The sequence below is a fragment of the Malaclemys terrapin genome, chromosome 19 (assembly GCF_027887155.1).
Source record: "Malaclemys terrapin pileata isolate rMalTer1 chromosome 19, rMalTer1.hap1, whole genome shotgun sequence".
NCBI classification, from domain to species: Eukaryota; Metazoa; Chordata; order Testudines; family Emydidae; genus Malaclemys; species Malaclemys terrapin.
The window spans coordinates 2,431,961-2,449,352 of NC_071523.1; the positions used below are offsets into that span (position 1 = coordinate 2,431,961).

Consider the following 17,392-nt stretch of genomic DNA (forward strand, 5'->3'; position numbering starts at 1 on the left):
GTGCGCGGAGCTCATCCTGTTGGGGCTCCGGGGTCTCAGTGCGCGGAGCTCGTCCCGTCGGCGCCGGGGCTCCGGGGTCTCAGTGCGCGGAGCTCGTCCCGTCGGCGCCGGGGCTCCGGGGTCTCAGTGCGCGGAGCTCGTCCCGTCGGCGCCGGGGCTCCGGGGTCTCAGTGCGCGGAGCTCGTCCCGTCGGCGCCGGGGCTCCGGGGTCTCAGTGCGCGGAGCTCGTCCCGTCGGCGCCGGGGCTCCGGGGTCTCAGTGCGCGGAGCTCGTCCCGTCGGCGCCGGGGCTCCGGGGTCTCAGTGCGCGGAGCTCGTCCCGTCGGCGCCGGGGCTCCGGGGTCTCAGTGCGCGGAGCTCGTCCCGTCGGCGCCGGGGCTCCGGGGTCTCAGTGCGCGGAGCTCGTCCCGTCGGCGCCGGGGCTCCGGGGTCTCAGTGCGCGGAGCTCGTCCCGTCGGCGCCGGGGCTCCGGGGTCTCAGTGCGCGGAGCTCGTCCCGTCGGCGCCGGGGCTCCGGGGTCTCAGTGCGCGGAGCTCGTCCTGTCAGGGCTCCGGGGTCTCAGTGCGCGGAGCTCGTCCCGTCGGCTCCGGGGTCTCAGTGCGCGGAGCTCGTCCTGTCAGGGCTCCGGGGTCTCAGTGCGCGGAGCTCGTCCTGTCAGGGCTCCGGGGTCTCAGTGCGCAGAGCTCGTCCCGTCGGCGCCGGGGCTCCGGGGTCTCAGTGCGCGGAGCTCGTCCCGTCGGCGCCGGGGCTCCGGGGTCTCAGTGCGCAGAGCTCGCCCCGTCGGCGCCGGGGCTCTGGGGTCTCAGTGCGCGGAGCTCGTCCCGTCGGCGCCGGGGCTCCGGGGTCTCAGTGCGCGGAGCTCGTCCCGTCGGCGCCGGGGCTCCGGGGTCTCAGTGCGCGGAGCTCGTCCCGTCGGCGCCGGGGCTCCGGGGTCTCAGTGCGCGGAGCTCGTCCCGTCGGCGCCGGGGCTCCGGGGTCTCAGTGCGCGGAGCTCGTCCCGTCGGCGCCGGGGCTCCGGGGTCTCAGTGCGCGGAGCTCGTCCCGTCGGCGCCGGGGCTCCGGGGTCTCAGTGCGCGGAGCTCGCCCCGTCGGCGCCGGGGCTCCGGGGTCTCAGTGCGCGGAGCTTGTCCCGTCGGCGCCGGGGCTCCGGGGTCTCAGTGCGCGGAGCTCGTCCTGTCGGGTCTCCGGGGTCTCAGTGTGCCGAGCAGGGTCTCCAAGAGGATGTGAATGGGGAGCATGGAGGTTGCCTGGTATTTTCTCCCATCCCAGCCACCCAAGAGTTACACTCAGTTCTAGGCCCCCCCGGATCCTGCCCATTTCTTGGCACCTCTGCAGCAGCACAGCCTGGCTTCCTCCCCCACCCTGCAGGTCCTTACCTGGACGGTCTGGCGGTCTGGGATCCCGCTGTACACAGAGATCTGGGGCCCCGGCTGGCGCCCGTTACTGCTGCTGCTGCTGCTGGCAGTGCTGGTGCTGCTGGTGCTGCTGGAGGGAGGCGGGACCTGCAGCTGCTCATTCTCCATGGTAACAGTCCTGGGCACCGATTGGAAGAAGGAAATACCAAGGCCGAGGTGGTGGGAAAGGGGATTCTGGTCAGGTTAGAGCTGGAAGGAGACAAAAGTAGGCAGTCAGGCTTGGGGCATGGAGCAGTCCCAACCCCTCATACCCCAGCTGGGGCACTGACCCTTCTCACTGGCCGACAGCTGATAAGATGCTGCAGCCATGAGGAAGTCTGGGGCCATATTCTCTGCTGCATACAGCGGGGATTCTGTCAGGGAGTCAGGTATGGGCTATCTCTGGATGCAGGTAAGAACAGCCTTGGGGCTGCTCTAAACTGTGCCAGCTGGCTGCAGTCCCCAAGGAACCAGCCTGTTCCAGTCAGTCTCTTTCCCTTGACACGTCCCCAGCCCCATGAGGCACACACAGGGCTGCCGTAAGGAAAGTGCTTGTAGGAGCTGATTCTGCTGGCTCCTTGATGGCTAGGGACCCGAGGATCTCAAAGCACTTTGCAAAGAGGAATGAATCCAGCCTCACCAGCTCTCTGGGCTGAGCTGTGAGGATAATTCGCCCCTTTAAACAGAGGCGGAAACTAAGGCACATCAATTCCAATGCCAGAGGGACCACTGTGATCACCCTCCTGCCCCACAGCAACCCCTAGAGCAGAGCTTTGAGAAAACAGCCAGTCTTTTGTGTTAAAAATAACCAGTGATGGAGAATCCACCACGATCCTTAGTATATTGCTCCAATGGTTAATTACTCTCATTGTTAAAATTGTTAATATGCATCCGAAGAAGTGGGCTGTAGTCCACGAAAGCTTATGCTCTAATAAATTTGTTAGTCTCTAAGGTGCCACAAGTACTCCTGTTCTTATTGTTAAAATGGTACCTTATTTCTATTCTGAATTTGTCCAGCTTCAACTCCCAGCCATTGGGTTGTCTTAGACCTTCCTCTGCTAGATTGAAGAGCCTGTTATTAAGTATGTAGATCCTTACAGACTGTGATCAAGTCACCCCTTAACCTTCCCTTTGTGAAGCTAAATAGATTGAGCTTCTTGAGCCTACCACTATCAGGCGGGTTTTCTAATCCTTCAGTCATTCTTGTGGCTCTTCTCTGAACACCTTCCAATATATCAACATCCTTCCTGAGTTGTGGGCACTAGAACTGGACACAGGATTCCAGCAGTGGTCGCACCAGTGCCAAATAGAGAGATCAAAACAACCTCTCTGCTCCTACTTGAGATTTCCCTGTTTATGCAACCCACGATCACACTGGGAGCTCATGTTCAGCTGATTATCCATCCCACACCAAGCTTTTTCAGAGTCCCTGCTCCCCAGGATAGAGTCCCCCATCCTGTAAGTAGGGCTGACATTCATTGTTCCCAGGTGAATACATTTACATTTAGCCAGATTAAAATGCATGTTGTTTCCTTGCACTCAATGTACCAAGCGATCCAGACTGCTCTGAATCAGTGACCTGGCCTCTTCTTATTTACCACTCACCCAATTTTTGTCATCTTCAAACTTTATCAGTGATGATCGTATCTTTTCTTCTAAGTCATTGATAAAAATGTTAACTAGCGCAGGGCCAAGAACCAATCCCTGAGGGACCCCACTGGAAACACACCCGCTCAATGATGATTCCCAGGTTACAGTTACATTTTGAGACCTATCCGTTTGTAATCCATTTAATGTGTGCCATGTTAATTTTATATCATTCTCGTTTTGTAATCAAAATGTTGTGCAGTACCAAGTCAAACACTTACAGAAATCTATTACTTCTACACTCTGACCTTTATCAGCCAAACTCCTCATCTCATCAAAAAAAGAGATCAAGTTAGTTTGACAGAATCTATTTTCCACAAACCCATGTTAATTTGCATTAATTACTTTAATTCTTTATTAATTGAGTCCTGCATCAGCCACTCCATTAGCCAGTCTGGGATTGATGTCAGGGTGACAATTTCTTGTTCATCCCATTTGCCCTTTTTAAAAGTTGGCACAACATTAGCTTTCTTCCAGTTTCTGAAATTTCCCCAGTGTTCCAAGACTTATTGAAAAGCAACATTAACTGTCCAGCAAGCTCCTCTCCCAGCTCTTTTAAAACTTCTGGATGCAACAATCTGCACCTGCTGATTTAAAAATGTCTAACTTGAGTAGCTTCTATTTAACATCCTCCAGAGATACTAGTGGAACAGAAAGAGTCCTATCATCACCATATGTTGAGACTATGTCATCTGTTTTTCCCCCAAATACAGAACAGAAACATTTATGAAACAATTCTGCCTTTTCTGCATTATTATTGATAACTATACCATTTCCATATAGCAATGGACCAATACCATTGTCAGGATCCTTTTTGTTCCTAATATATTTTAAAAACTCCTTCTTATTGTTCTTAACTCTGCAGGCCTTGTGTCCCTTTGCTTCCCTTACCAATTTTCTACAGTTCCTAACTTCTGATTTATATTCATTACTATCAATTTCCCCTTTATGGCATTTGTTATATTTTTATTTTTTACAGCTGCCTTCACTTCTCCTCTACTCCAGGTTGTTTTTTTAACCAGTATGGCCTTGATTGTGGCTTTTGGGGAATCTTGTAAGGTGTTCTTAAAAGATTCCCAGTTATCATTCACATTTTGCTGATTAAATTCTTAATCTCAGATGGACTGGCTCATAATTGTTTTCAGCTTTGTGAAAGTGGCCTTATTAAGGCACCAAGTATATACAGTAACTCCTCACTTTAAGTTGTCCTGGTTAACGTTGTTTCGTTGTTACGTTGCTGATCAAGTAGGGAACGTGCTCATTTAAAGTTGTGCAACGCTCTACTCTTATGTTGTTTGGCTGCCTGCTTTCTTCACAGCTGGCAGCCTCCCTACGCTCCCCCTCCCCATAGCACCTCCAGCCCGCCAGCAGACCCCGTGGATCAGAGCCTTCCCCCTTTCCCCCCGCCTCCTGCCCACAGCAATCAGCTGGCTTGCCGCGTTTTGGGGGCAGGAGGGAGGGGGGAGGAGTGAGGACTCGGGGCGCAGGCTCCCCCTCCCTCCCCTCCCTTCTAAACGCTGCAAGCCAGCTGATTGCCCCAAGCAGGAGGCGGGGGGGAGGGGGAGCCTGCGCGCCAAGTTCTCACTCCTCCCCCCTCCCTCCTGCCCCCTAAACGCCGCAAGCCAGCTGATTGCCCCAGGTAGGAGGGAGGGGGGAGGAGCGAGGACTCAGCGCACCTCCCCCCTCCCTCCCCTGCCTCCTGCCCGCGGCAATCAGCTAGCTTGCGGTGTTTTGGGGGCAGGAGGGAGGGGGGAAGAACGAGGACTCGGCATGCAGGCTCCCTCTCCCTCCCCTGCCTCCCGAATGCAGCAAGCCAGCTGATTGCCCCAGGTAGGAGGGAGGGGGGAGGAATGAGGACTCCAGGTGCAGACTCCCCCTCCATTCCTTCCTTGCTTCCTGCCCAGGGCAACCAGCTGGCTTGCGGTGTTTAGAAGGGAGGGGAGGGGGGGAGGAGCGAGGATGTAGCGTGGGAAGTAAAGGGGGAGGAGGTGGGGGGGAAGGATGGGGAAGGCTTGGGGGAAGGGGGGGAGTGGGTGGGCTAAGGGTTGAGCCCCCCGCCCCTGGTGCTTGCAGAGTAGGGGAAGCTGGGGCCTGGCAACTCCTGTCCCTGGTGGGAAGACCTCAGACCAGCTGCGACCGCCTACGCCCCAGTCCCTTACGCTGACTCGCATCTTAGAGATGCCTGGACTGGAGAGTCACTTGGTATGAAAATTTGCATTGACACCTTCCCATCTGTGTCTATTTCATGTACACAAGGACAGATAACACGCTGGCCTGTGGGCACCACACAAGCCATGTGCTTAAATGTCCCTGTAATCAGAAAGAATCTGGGCCCACATGATCCCAAGAAGTGGGAACATTGGGGTCCCATGGTCAGGTTGCCAGGTCCAGTCCGTTAACATGTTTAAAGTGTTGCCCCTGACGTGCCCAGAGAGTAGTGAAGGGCAGGGACTGGGCTACTGACTTTTAGGGGGTTGATGCAGAGACTTCAGCCACGGCATCTCCAGCGTTGCCAACCCCAAACATCCCGAAATCAGGAATCAGGCCCTCAAAAATCTGCAGATTGGTTTAACAATCATGAGATTTTTAAAAATAATAGATCTGGGTTCTCTTTGCTTCCTGGTTCTGGAGTCTTGAGGGTTCACATTTTCCAGCTTGTCTCCACAACCGTGAGGTCTAGATCAGGGGCGGGCAAACTTTTTGGCCTGAGGGCCGCATCAGGCTTCAGAAATTGTATGGAGGGCCGGTTAGGGGAGGCTGTGCCTCCCCAAACAGCCAGGTGTGGCCCAGCCCTGCCCCCTATCTGACCCTGCCTGCTTCTCGCCCCCTGACAGCCCCCCCGGGACCCTTGCCCCATCCACACACACCCGCTTCCTGTCCCGACAGCCCCCGGAACCCCTGCCCCTGACTGCCCCCCGCCACTCCATCCAACCCCGCCCCTTCCTGACTGCCCCTCGGGATCTCTGCCCTATCCAACCACCTCTTCTCCCTGACCGCCCCCAGACTCCCCACCTCTAACTGCCCCCCCCCATTCAACCTCTTCGCTTCTCCCTGACCGCCCCTGGAATCCCCACCCCTATTCAACCCCCCTGTTCCCCGCCCTCTGACCGTCCCCACCCCTAGCCACACCCCCAGCCCCTGACCACCCCCCGAACTCCCCTGTCCTCTATCCACCCCCCTCCCCCGCTCCCTGCCCCCTTACCACACTGCCTGGAGCACCGGTGGCTGGCAGCGCAGCTGCACCATGACAGGCAGCTGCGCCACCCGGCTGGAACCAGCTACACTCCACGCAGCACAGAGACCGGGTCAGGCCGGGCTCTGCAGCTGCGCTGCCCCAGGAGCTCACAGTCCCACTGCCCAGAGCATTGCGCCGGCGGCAGAGCGAGCTGAGGCTGCGGGGGGGACACACAGCAGGGGAGGGGCCGGGGGCGAGCCTCCCGGGCCAGGAGCTCAGGGGCTGGGCTGGAGGGTCCCGCGGGCCGGATGTGGCCTGCGGGCTGTAGTTTGCCCTCCTCTGCTCTAGATAGTTACCTTATAACCAGAAGTGAAGCCAGGGGTATCCCCTAATCCCAGGTGCTTGGGCTTCCAGCAAAGCACCAGCTATCATGAGACTCCCAATCCAATCAGGAAGGTTGGCACCGTTGCCTTCCCGTGCCGAGAGATGAATCCAGCTGGAGCCTGTCCCGTAGAGATGAAATGCCTGGCTGCTTTATACCCCTGCAGGATGATACTGGAGAACGGATCAGATTAAAGAAAACTCCAGCTTCCTGGTAAGCAGAGTTAAGTCACTTGCCAGCCCTGCTGCCAAGATAGGGGCTTATGGGCTGAGTTGGGAGAACAAGCTGAGGCAACACACGACCAGCCAGGCCCCCACTCAGGCATGTTTGTCTGAACACAAAGCACAGCCATACGTACGCTCTCCTTTGCTCCCTTTGGATTTCAGTGGGATCTGGCACCTCACTCCCCCTCCCCGAGACTCCTGGGGAATCCCTGTGTCCATCCCCCTGGCGTCTAGCAACATAGGGACATGGCAGTGGAAGGGACGTCCTGAGTCACTGAGTCCAGTCCCCTGCTAGAGCACCAATCAAACCGCATATAATCCCATTCATACATTTCTCAGGCTCCATGTGAAAGCCAGCTAGGTTCTCTGCCCACCCTGCTCCAGAACCTCCCTCCTCTGATCGTTAGAAACCTTCTAATGTCCAGCCTAGATTGATTCCTGGCCAGTTTATCCCCATTTGTTCTTGTGCCAACATTGTTCTTCAGCTTCAATAGCTCTTCACCTCCCTGGTGTTCACCCCCTGCTGTGTTTATAGAGACCAACCAGACCCCACTCAGCTGTGTTCTGGGAGGCTGACCAAGCCCAGTTCTCCAGGCTCCAGACCAGCTGGCAGCTCTTCTCTGCCCTGATCCAGTCTGAATTCATCTTTCTAGAACATGGGTGACCAGAATAGTATCCCAGGTTCCAGTAGGTCTGACCAGTGCCAAACAGAGCGGTAATATAACCTCCTACATCTCCGCCAGAGTTCCTGCTTTACACATCCCAGAGCAGCTCCAGAAAAGAAGAGAAGAGCGAGACTCTCACAGGTGCTTGGACCCATGGCCTGACCTTGTGGCCTCTCTCCTGGCTAGAGTTGCCAACTTTCTACTCGAACAAAACCGAACACCCTTGCCCCGTCCCTGCACTGCCCCTCCTCCGAGGCCCCGCCCCTGCCACACCCCTTCTCCGAGGCGCCGCCCCCCACTCATTCCATCCCCCCTCCCTCTATCTCTCATTCTCCCCCACCTTCACTCACTCACTCATTTTCACCAGGCTGACGGTGTCCAGGGAGCGCGCACCAGCCGGACAAACAGGCGGTGCCCAGGGAGCGGGCGCCAGCTGGGCAGACAGACAGTGCCAAAGGAGCATGCGCCAGCCAGGTAGACAGGCAGGGCCCAGGGATTGTGCACCAGCAGGGCATACAGATGGTGTCCAGGGAGTGGGCGCCAGCTGGGCAGACAGACGGTGCCTGGGAGCGTGCACCAGGCGTGCAGACAGACGGTGCCTGGGAGTGGGCACCAGGCGTGCAGACAGACAGTTCCCAGGGAGAGGGCACCAGTCAGGCAAACAGACAGTGCCCAGGGAGTGGGCACCAGCTGGACAGACAGACAGTGCCCAGGGAGAGGGCACCAGTCAGGCAGACAGACAGTGCCCAGGGAGAGGGCACCAGTCAGGCAGACAGACAGTGCCCAGGGAGTGGGCACCAGCTGGACAGACAGACGGTGCCCAGGGAGTGTGTGCCAGCTGGACAGACAAACGTCCCTCTTAATATCATGAAAATCAGCTCCACTGTGGAGTCCGGAGTGAGCAGCGGGACCCTGCAGTGACTGTGATTCGAGGACTAGGAGCCTCCCCTTGCTGCAATGGGCTAAGGCCATTTACTGCTCCCCCAGACCAGTGTCCCAGGCCGAGTGTCTGTCTGATTTCCCTGGGCTCTGGGATGTGGCGAGCCTGGGACTAAGCAAGTGCCGCTGGCCAGGCACCTCCTTGGCATGTGGGAGTTTTCCCTGCCCTCGTTCATTCAGTTCCCCTCCAGCTGTGAGTAGCTGCCAGGGTCCAGCCCTACACCTTGCCCATTCCTCCCCAGGCTGGGCTATTGACTCTGCTGTGTTGGCGGCAGGCTCAGGCCCAGATCTACAGGTCCTTGTACTTTTCCCAACAACATCTGTTTTCCTTCCCTTGTTCTGTGTCACTTGGCCAGGGAGCAGTGGGGACTCCAGGCCATCCCGGGAAGCAGGGTCGTGACATTTGCTCGCTTGCCTTTTGTCACTGATGTCAGGCAGAAGCCCAGTTCATTGTGCAGCTCTCAGCCTGCAGTGTCTTTGCACTCTAGCCTAACCCAGGCCTTGGCTAGCAGGACTAGTGGTTGGTCCTCTGCCTCCATGCTGCACGGCACAGCAGGGCACGGCCCAAACTGGCCGAGTCCAGGCAAGCTTTGCCCCAAATGGGGCACCTTGGTCTCAAATATTTTGCTGATTTTGAAGAAAACAAAGAGCAGTTTTGCCGCAGGAAATGCATTTGGTGAGAATGGGGCCAGAGCAGCCTGCGGTGCATGGCGGGTGGGGACTGGGCTTCCTGATTCCCCCTTGTTCACCAGCACGGATGGACACATTTCCCACCATGGGGAGTACCAGAGGATGGACATGCTGTGCCAACCTCCCTTCTGGTTCCCCCTGCTCTGTGTGGGAAGTGCGCAGGCCTGGCACAGCATACTTCCCTCCAGCACTGGCACGGCTCTCCTGTGTGTGGGAGGGGGTGAGCCAGATTCTGCCCACTTCCCCCACTTGCACGAGGAGAGGATGGAGCAGCCCTGCGGATGCTGCTCTCCCCCAGGCATCTGGCAGTGAAAGGTCTAACATGATCCGATGGCTGGAAGCTGAAGCTAGACAAATTCAGACCGGAAATAAGGTGTAAATTGTTACCCGTCAGGCAGGGTAAGTAACCACTGGAACAACTGACCAGGGTTGTGGTGGATTCTCCATCACTGGCCATTTTTAACTCCAAACTGACTGGTTTTCTAAAAGCTCTGCTCTAGGGATTATTTGGGGGCAGGTCTCTGGCCTGTGCTAAACAGAGGTCAGACTACAGGATCATAATGCCCTGCAGCTCTTACTCAGGCAAAACTCCCTTGGACTCGGTCAGGGTTTGGCCTGAGAATACACGGCAGCTCCAGCCACCTTCTTTTTCCAGTGGATCCCTTCCCTGACTCGTGAGCCAGATTCCCAGCTGGTGTAAACGGGCAGAGATCCAATAAGGGGCTATTGAAGTCCATGAAGCTGCACAGATTTACGCCAGCTGAGGATCTGGCCTCATAGATCCTCCTGGGGTTGCCTCTTTCTCCGTCTTCATCCTTCCTGCCTCACATCTCTGAGCCGGTCTCTCATGGAGCCTCATTAGCTGCTCCTTTCCCCTTCACTGAAGCAGACACTTTCTCCACTAGGCTACGCAATCCCCAGGGCCCTGCTGAGCCTGGCTGAAACTGAAGCCAGTTTATTTACCCCACAGCCCGGCCCTGGCTCCCTCGAGTCTTTTATGGGCTTGAGCAGACAAATGTTGTTGTGTTTTTATGGGCAATCCTGCTGCGGTGGGTACAGCAGTGGAAATGGCCGTGGAGATGCAGTTTCTGGAAGGAGGGCCTGGGGATAGGGGGTTTTACGGCTCCAGGAACTGCTCTGCTGCTAGCAGACCAAGGCAGGTAGAGACCCATGAGCTCCCCTTTGATATATGGCATGGCTGTAAATCTCTTCCTCCCTTGCAGACCTCGCTCCACGCCATGTACCTTTAAACTGCTCCACTGGGCACCAGAGCATTGTTCCTCTGAGGGCGGCCGGCAGCCTTTGGCCCCATCGGCTCAGCAAAGTGGAGGTCTCCGAATGACTGACAGGAAACTCTCCAGGCCCCACACCTCCACAGCATCCAAATGATGCCCAAGTGAGGGCTGCTCTGGCATCTCACTGGGCACCTGTGGGCCAGGCTGAATTGAACCAAAGGGAGCAGATTGCAGCCACCCTCATTTTCAGACCAGAGTCATGGGCTGCAGAGATCCAAATGCCTCTGGGGCCTTCATGGGCAGATTATGGGTGGGGCATGGGGGGCATTGCCCCCCAATGCAAGCCTCAGACAGGCAGCCTTAGGCTATGTCTACACTGCACAGCTTTTAGGGGCATGGCAGTGTCACTACAGCCGTGCCGCTAAAAGTCGCGCAGTGTAGCCGCTGTTTGTCGACAAAAACTTCCACCCCCAACGAGTGGTATTTGCGTTGTCCTCAGAATTTTGTTTATAACAGAGTGATTAATGGGTGATTAAGATAAGAAAGGGCTGGTAGGAGGTTTCCTAAAGTTAAATGATCTGTTCTAAGCTTGGTGAACTGCAAAAAGTAAGTAGCTTAAATGATAGAAAGTAATTGTAGATTTTTCTACAATTGTTTCAATTGTTGTATTCAAGAGGTGGTAACAAATTACTACTATCTTTCTTTGAGAAGAGAACTGATTTTTTAGACAAAGGAAATGCAGTAAATCTAATCTATCTGGATGTCAGGAAGGCATTTGATACAGTTCCACATGAGAAATTATTAGTTAAACTGAAGAAGATAGGAATTAATAAGAGAACTGAAAGGTGGAAAAGGAACTGGTTAAAGGAGAGACTGCAACAGGTCATACTGAAAGGTGAACTGTCAGGCTGGAGGGAGGTTCCTAGTGGAGTTCCTCAGGGATCAGTCTTGGGACCAATCGGATTTAACATTTTTTATTAATGACCTTGGCACAACAAGTGGGAGTGTGCTAATAAAATTTGCAGATGGCACAAAGCGGGGAGGTATAGCCAATATGGAGGAGGACTGGAATATCATACAAGAAGATCTGGATGACCTTGTAAACTGGAGTAATAGAAATGGGATGGTATTTAATAGTGCGAAGTGCAAGGTCATGCATTTAGGGACTAACAACAAGAATTTTTGCTATGTGCTGGGGACTTATCAGTTGGAAGCAACAGAGGAGGAGAAAGACCTGGGCATATTGGTTGATTACAGGATGACTATGAGCTGTCAATGTGATGTGACCATGAAAAGGCCAACACAGTCCTGGGGTGCATCAGGCAAGGTATTTCCAGTAGAGACAGGGAAGTGTTAGTACTATTATACAAGGCACTGGTGAGACCTCATCTGGAGTATTGTGTGCAATTCTGGTCTCCCATGTTTAAGAAAGATGAATTCAAACTGAACAGGTGCAGAGAAGGGCTACGAGGATGATCTGAGGAATGGAAAACCTACCTTAGGAGAGGAGACTCACAGAGCTTGGCTTGTTTAGCCTAACCAATAGAAGGCTGAGGGGAGATATGATTGCTCTCTATAAATACATCAGAGGGATAAATACCAGGGAGGGAGAGGAGTTATTTAAGGTAAGCACCAAAATGGACCCCAGAACAAATGTATATAAACTGGCCATCAACAAGTTTAGGCTTGAAAATAGGAGAAGGTTTCTAACCATCAGAAGAGTGAAGTTCTGGAGCAGCCTCCCAAGAGGAGTAGTGGGGACAAAAAATCTGACTGGCTTCAAAACTGAGCTTGATAAGTTTATGGAGGAGATGGTATGACAGGACTGCCTACAATGACATGTGGCCCATTGTTGACTGCCTGTAGCATAAATCCCCAATGGCTCGAGATGGGACACTAGATGGGGAGGGCTTTGAGTTATTACAGAGAATTCTTTCTCAGGTATCTTCCTCATGGGTCTTGCCCACTTGCTCAGGGTCTAACTGATCACCATATTTGGGGTCAGGAAGGAATTTTCCCCCAGATAAAGTTGGCAGAGACCCTGGGGTTTTTTTTCGCCTTCCTCTGCAGCATGGGCCATGGGTCATTTGCAGGTTTAAACTAGTGTAAATGGAGAATTCTCTGTAACTTGAAATCTTTAAACCATGATTTGAGGATGTCAGTAACTCAGCCAGAGCTGAGGGATCTATTACAGGAGTGGGTGGGTGAGGTTCTGTGGCCTGCGAGGTGCATGATCAGACTAGATGATCATGATGGTCACTTCTGACTTCAGTAAGCGTATCTGAGTGAGAATATACCTGACCATTTTAAACCTAGCCAGTGTCCCATAAGTGACTTGCCACAAGGTGCCAGAGCATGTTAGCATTAGAGCTGAGTGGGTCTAATATTTAATTTCCTTTCTTGATATAGGAAATAGGTACCGTGCTCCTGTCAGATAATTTCCAAGTTATTATCTACAAAAACACCAGAGTTTTCAGTTCCCTAAGTAGCCCTTGGAATCATGGTTACAGTCCCCCCACAATCTGAAATGGCACCCCTGTGGCAGGCACGGAATTCCCCCCCACCCCACCCCACCCCACCCCATGTGTGGCCTCATTGGCCTGACTGGAGCTGTCCCCCCCCCCCCCAATATAGGAGTCAAACTACACCTCTGGGGACCTTGGGTCTTTCCAGTCTGGGTCTGAATGTTGTAGCTTGAGCCCATGGTGTGTGCAGCCCTTGGAGATGACAGGGCCCAGCACACCATGCTCCAGCCTGATGTAAGCAGAGGCAGAATGAAATAATAACACATAGCACTTGTGTAGGAATGTAAGACATAAGAATGGCCACATTGGATCAGACCAATGGTCCATCTAGCCCAGTGTCCTGTCTTCTGACAGTGGCCAATGCCAGGTGCCCCAGAGGGAATGAACAGAACAGGGCAATTATCGAGTGATCCATCCCCTGTTGTCCAGTACCAGCTTCTGGCAGTCAGAGGTTTAGGAACACCCAGATCATGGGGTTGCATCCCTGACCATCTTGGCTAATGGTCATTGAGGGACCTAACCTCCATGAACTTCTCTCATTCTTTTTTGAACCCACTTATACTTTTGGCCTTCTCCAAATCCCCTGGCAAGGAGTTCCACAGGGTGACCATGCACTGTGTAGAATAATACTTTCTTATATTTGCTTTTAACCTGCTGCCTATTAATTTCATTGGGTGACTGCTGGTTCTTGTGTTATGTGAAGAGGTAAGTAACACTTCCCTATTCATTTTCTCCACTCCAGTCACAATTTTATAGACCTCAATCATATCCCCCTTAGTGGCCTCTTTTATAAACTGAACAGTCCCAGTCTTTTTAATCTCTCCTCATATGGAAGCTGTTCAATACCCTAATAATTTTTGTTGCCCTTCGCTGTACCTTTTCCACTTCTAATATATCCTTTTTGAGATGGGCCATCAGATCTGCAGGCAGTATTCAAGACGTGAGCGTACCATGGATTTATAGACTGACATTATGATATTTTCCATCTTATTATCTATCCCTTAATGGTTCTTAACATTCTGTTGGCTTTTTTGACTGCCGCTGCCCACTGAGCAGAGTTTTCAGAGAACTATCCACAATGACTCCAAGATCTCTTTCTTGAGTGGTAACAGCTAATTTAGACCCCATCATTTTGTACATATACTTGGGATAATTTTTTCTGATGTGCGTCACTTTGCATTTATCAACATTGAATTTCATCTGCCATTTTGTTGCCCAGTCACTCAGTTTTGTGAGATCCTTTTGTAGCTCTTTGAGTCTGCCTGGGAATTAACTATCTTGAGTAGTTTTGTGTCATCTGCAAATTTTGCCACCTCACTGTTTACCCCTTTTTCCAGATCATTTATGAATATGTTGAACAGGACTGGGCCCAGTACAGACCCTGGGGGACACCACTATTTACCTCTCTCCATTCTGAAAACTGACCATTTATACCTACCCTTTGTTTCCTATCTTTTAGCTAGTCACCGATCCTGAGAGGACCTTCCCTCTTATCCCATGACAGAGGAGTGACACGGTGAGCCAGTGCAAGGGAAGACAGGTGTTCTTATGCCCAACCACGTGCTTTAGCTACTGGACCACACAGAGGTCATGTGGGTGAACATTCATAGATTCCAAGACCAGAAGGGACCATTGTGACCTCTGTACAACCCAGGCCAGAGACCTGCCCCACAATAATTCCTAGGGCAGAGTTTTTACAGAAACATCCAGCCTTGATTTAAAAATGGTCAGTGATGGAGAATCCACCATGATCCTTGGCAAATAGTTCCAATGGTTAATTGCTGTCACTGTTAAAAAATGTACGCCTTACTTCCAGTCTGACTTGGTCCAGCTTCAACTTCCAGCCAGTGGATTGTGTTGGAACATGGAGCACTGAGTCCTGAAGTCTCTGCAGGGGGCACCCCAGATACATGGGACCTGCTATAAGCCCTGGAAAGGGAGGGAGAGAATGTTGGAGGCTGAATCTCAGGGAGGACTTCCAGATACATCCAGCAGGATTGCCTCCAAGGGGAGGGCTGGGAGCCCCCCTAATTAGGACATATAAAGCTAGGCTGGAGACAGCCCTGGGATGAGCTAGCCTCGGTGGACGGGGTGGACATGAAGACTTAATGGGCCTTTCTCATCCCAGGGGCCCCCACGGTAAAGGCAGTGGGCTTGGACCCAGGGGCTCTGGGTTCAGATCTGCCATGGAGCTGTGGGCTCTTGGGCAACTCACTTAGCCTTTCTGGGTCTCAATTCCCCAACTGTGCAATAGGGACAATCCTTTCCCACATGTAGGGCGCAGTAAGAATTGACCCCCTGGGGACTGCAAGGTGCTCAGACACCATGGGGACATGGGCTGCAGGAGCAGCTGGAGAGATGCATAAACCTGCTCTTTCCCCTCCTGCCTGTGCACCTCAAATATGCTAGGATATGTGATCTTGGACCCGTACTGACTCCGTACCTGGGTGTCTCCTGACCCCTCAGGAGAAGTGCAAGAGGCCCCCACCTTGCTGCTCTCTTTGCGGGTCTGGCAGACCAGGCAGGGATCTCACACCATGCTCGCTGCTGCAGAATCGCACTGTCTGCACCAGAGCAGGGGCCGAAGTGAATTAACCGACCCAGCAGAGGCCTCCCCACTTGCCCTTTTCCACCTCCCTCTTTGTCCATCTCAACTCAAACACAATCAGTGCCAAATCTGGGCCAATCCTGCAAAGGCTCTGAGGCTGGAGCAACCACGAGAAAAAAATAGTGGGTGCTCAGCACCCACTGGCGGCCCTACCGATCAGCTCCTCCCCTTCCTCCCAGCGTCTTCCACCCGCCACGATCAGCTGTTCCATGGCGTGCAGGAGGCGCTGAGGGGGTGGGGCAGAGCGAGAGCCGGGCGCGCTGGGGCCTTGGGGGAAGGGGAGGAGTGGGGGCGGGGCCTCGGGGAGAAGTGGGGTTCAACACCCCCCTGGAAATGACAAAGTCGGCACTTGTGTCCGTGCGGCTGTTGATCAGCTGTTCCCCTCGTGTGCCTGCCTCTCCTCATTCACTGCTCTCGCACTGGCAAGTTGACAATGGCACCAATGGCTCTGCCCTCCGTGCTAGCACCCAATTTTCATCCGCCAGCCTCACGCTCCTACTTAAAAAGTTTCAGCCATCCAATGATGGAGCAGAAACTATCATGTGACTTGGGCAACCAATCACACACCTAAGACAGTACAGACTGAACAGTGCCATGAGTGCCAGCACCCAGCTACAAATACCCAGGCACTCATAAATATCAAACAGAGGAAGTGACTAAACCCAGCTGAGAGACTTCCAGAGCAATGGTTTGTAGAGCCCTGCAAATCCGCAGACATCCGCGGACCATTTTTGCAGATGGTGGATCGGATGTGACACAACGCGGAGGGCTCTATTCACTGGCGGTGCCTGGCCCGCAGTGTCCAGCTCGGGCAGCCCGGGGGGCGCAGCACACTCAGGGCCGGTGGCAGCAGCCAGTGGCGAGGGCTGGGCAGCAGGTTGGAGTTGGGGCTATCTAGAACCCGCTCGCCGTGCCACTTCCTATCCAGCAGCTCGGGCCCCTTGGGCAGCGCCAGCGTCCCCACCTGGCCCAGCCCGCCAGCTCCTGGGCAGCAGGGCCCACCCCCGGCCACAGGGATTGGGAGCAGGTGGGGCCCCAGCGCCCCACCCCTCTGCCCCGCTGTGATGCAACACGCACTGCCGCTGCCGTGTGCCGTAGCTGGCGAGGCCAGGAGCAGCATGTGATGGGACGCCCCTTCCACCCCACCTGCCTCCCCCGTGCTGCCCCTTCTCCTCAAGACCACGCTCCCGCACTGCCCCTTACCCCCAGTCCCCACCCTCACGCTGCCTTTTCCCTGCAAGACTCCCCCACACCCCACTTAGCCCTTGTGAGAGGGCTTGCTGCTGCGGGTGCAGGTACAGGTAAAAGACAGCTAGCGGATTGCGGGACAGATCAGACGTCGATCCTGGAGGATGCGGATCCATATTTTTGTATCCGTACGGGCTCTAATGGTTTGGCTGCTCTGCTGCTAACTCCAAAGTGGGGTGAATGCGCCGGTACCCCCCTAACCCCCAACCTGCTCCGGTCCCCTCCCAACCCCCAACCTGCTCCGGTCCCCTCCCAGCCCCCAACCTGTGCCGGTCCCCTTCCAGAACCCCAACCTGCTCCTGTCCCCTCCCAGCCCCCAACCTGCTCCGGTCCCCTCCCAGCCCCCAACCTGCGCTGGTCCCCTCCCAGCCCCCAACCTGCGCCGGTCCCCTCCCAGCCCCCAACCTGCTCCGGTCCCCTCCCAGCCCCCAAAATGCCCGCCCCAAAGAAGGGCAGGCACAGCAGGAAGGAGGGTTGATCCACACACCCTGGCAATGGGAGGTGAGCAATAGCCCAAACAATTCACCACGACCAGCACAAGGGTTCTCTCTCCCGAAATCCAAATGGCCTTTGAGTTGAGTGTCATCAGGCCAGACCCCCAGCTGGTGTGAACCAGTTTAATTCCATTGGCTTCACTGGAGCTGTGCTGATTTACACACCC

The 17,392-nt window shown here is 54.4% G+C and overlaps 1 protein-coding gene across 4 annotated transcripts in view; it reads right to left on the reverse strand.

The window, feature by feature from the left end:
* Positions 1 to 17,392, reverse strand: part of PHC2 (polyhomeotic homolog 2) — a 142,528-nt gene that overhangs the window by 67,047 nt on the left and 58,089 nt on the right. For all 4 annotated transcript variants that reach the window (XM_054009063.1, XM_054009064.1, XM_054009065.1 and 1 more), the window contains exon 2: positions 1,376 to 1,603. In XM_054009063.1, coding sequence (XP_053865038.1) covers positions 1,376 to 1,522 — 147 coding nt within the window. In that variant the 5' untranslated portion in view covers positions 1,523 to 1,603. The remainder of the gene's footprint in view (positions 1 to 1,375; positions 1,604 to 17,392) is intronic.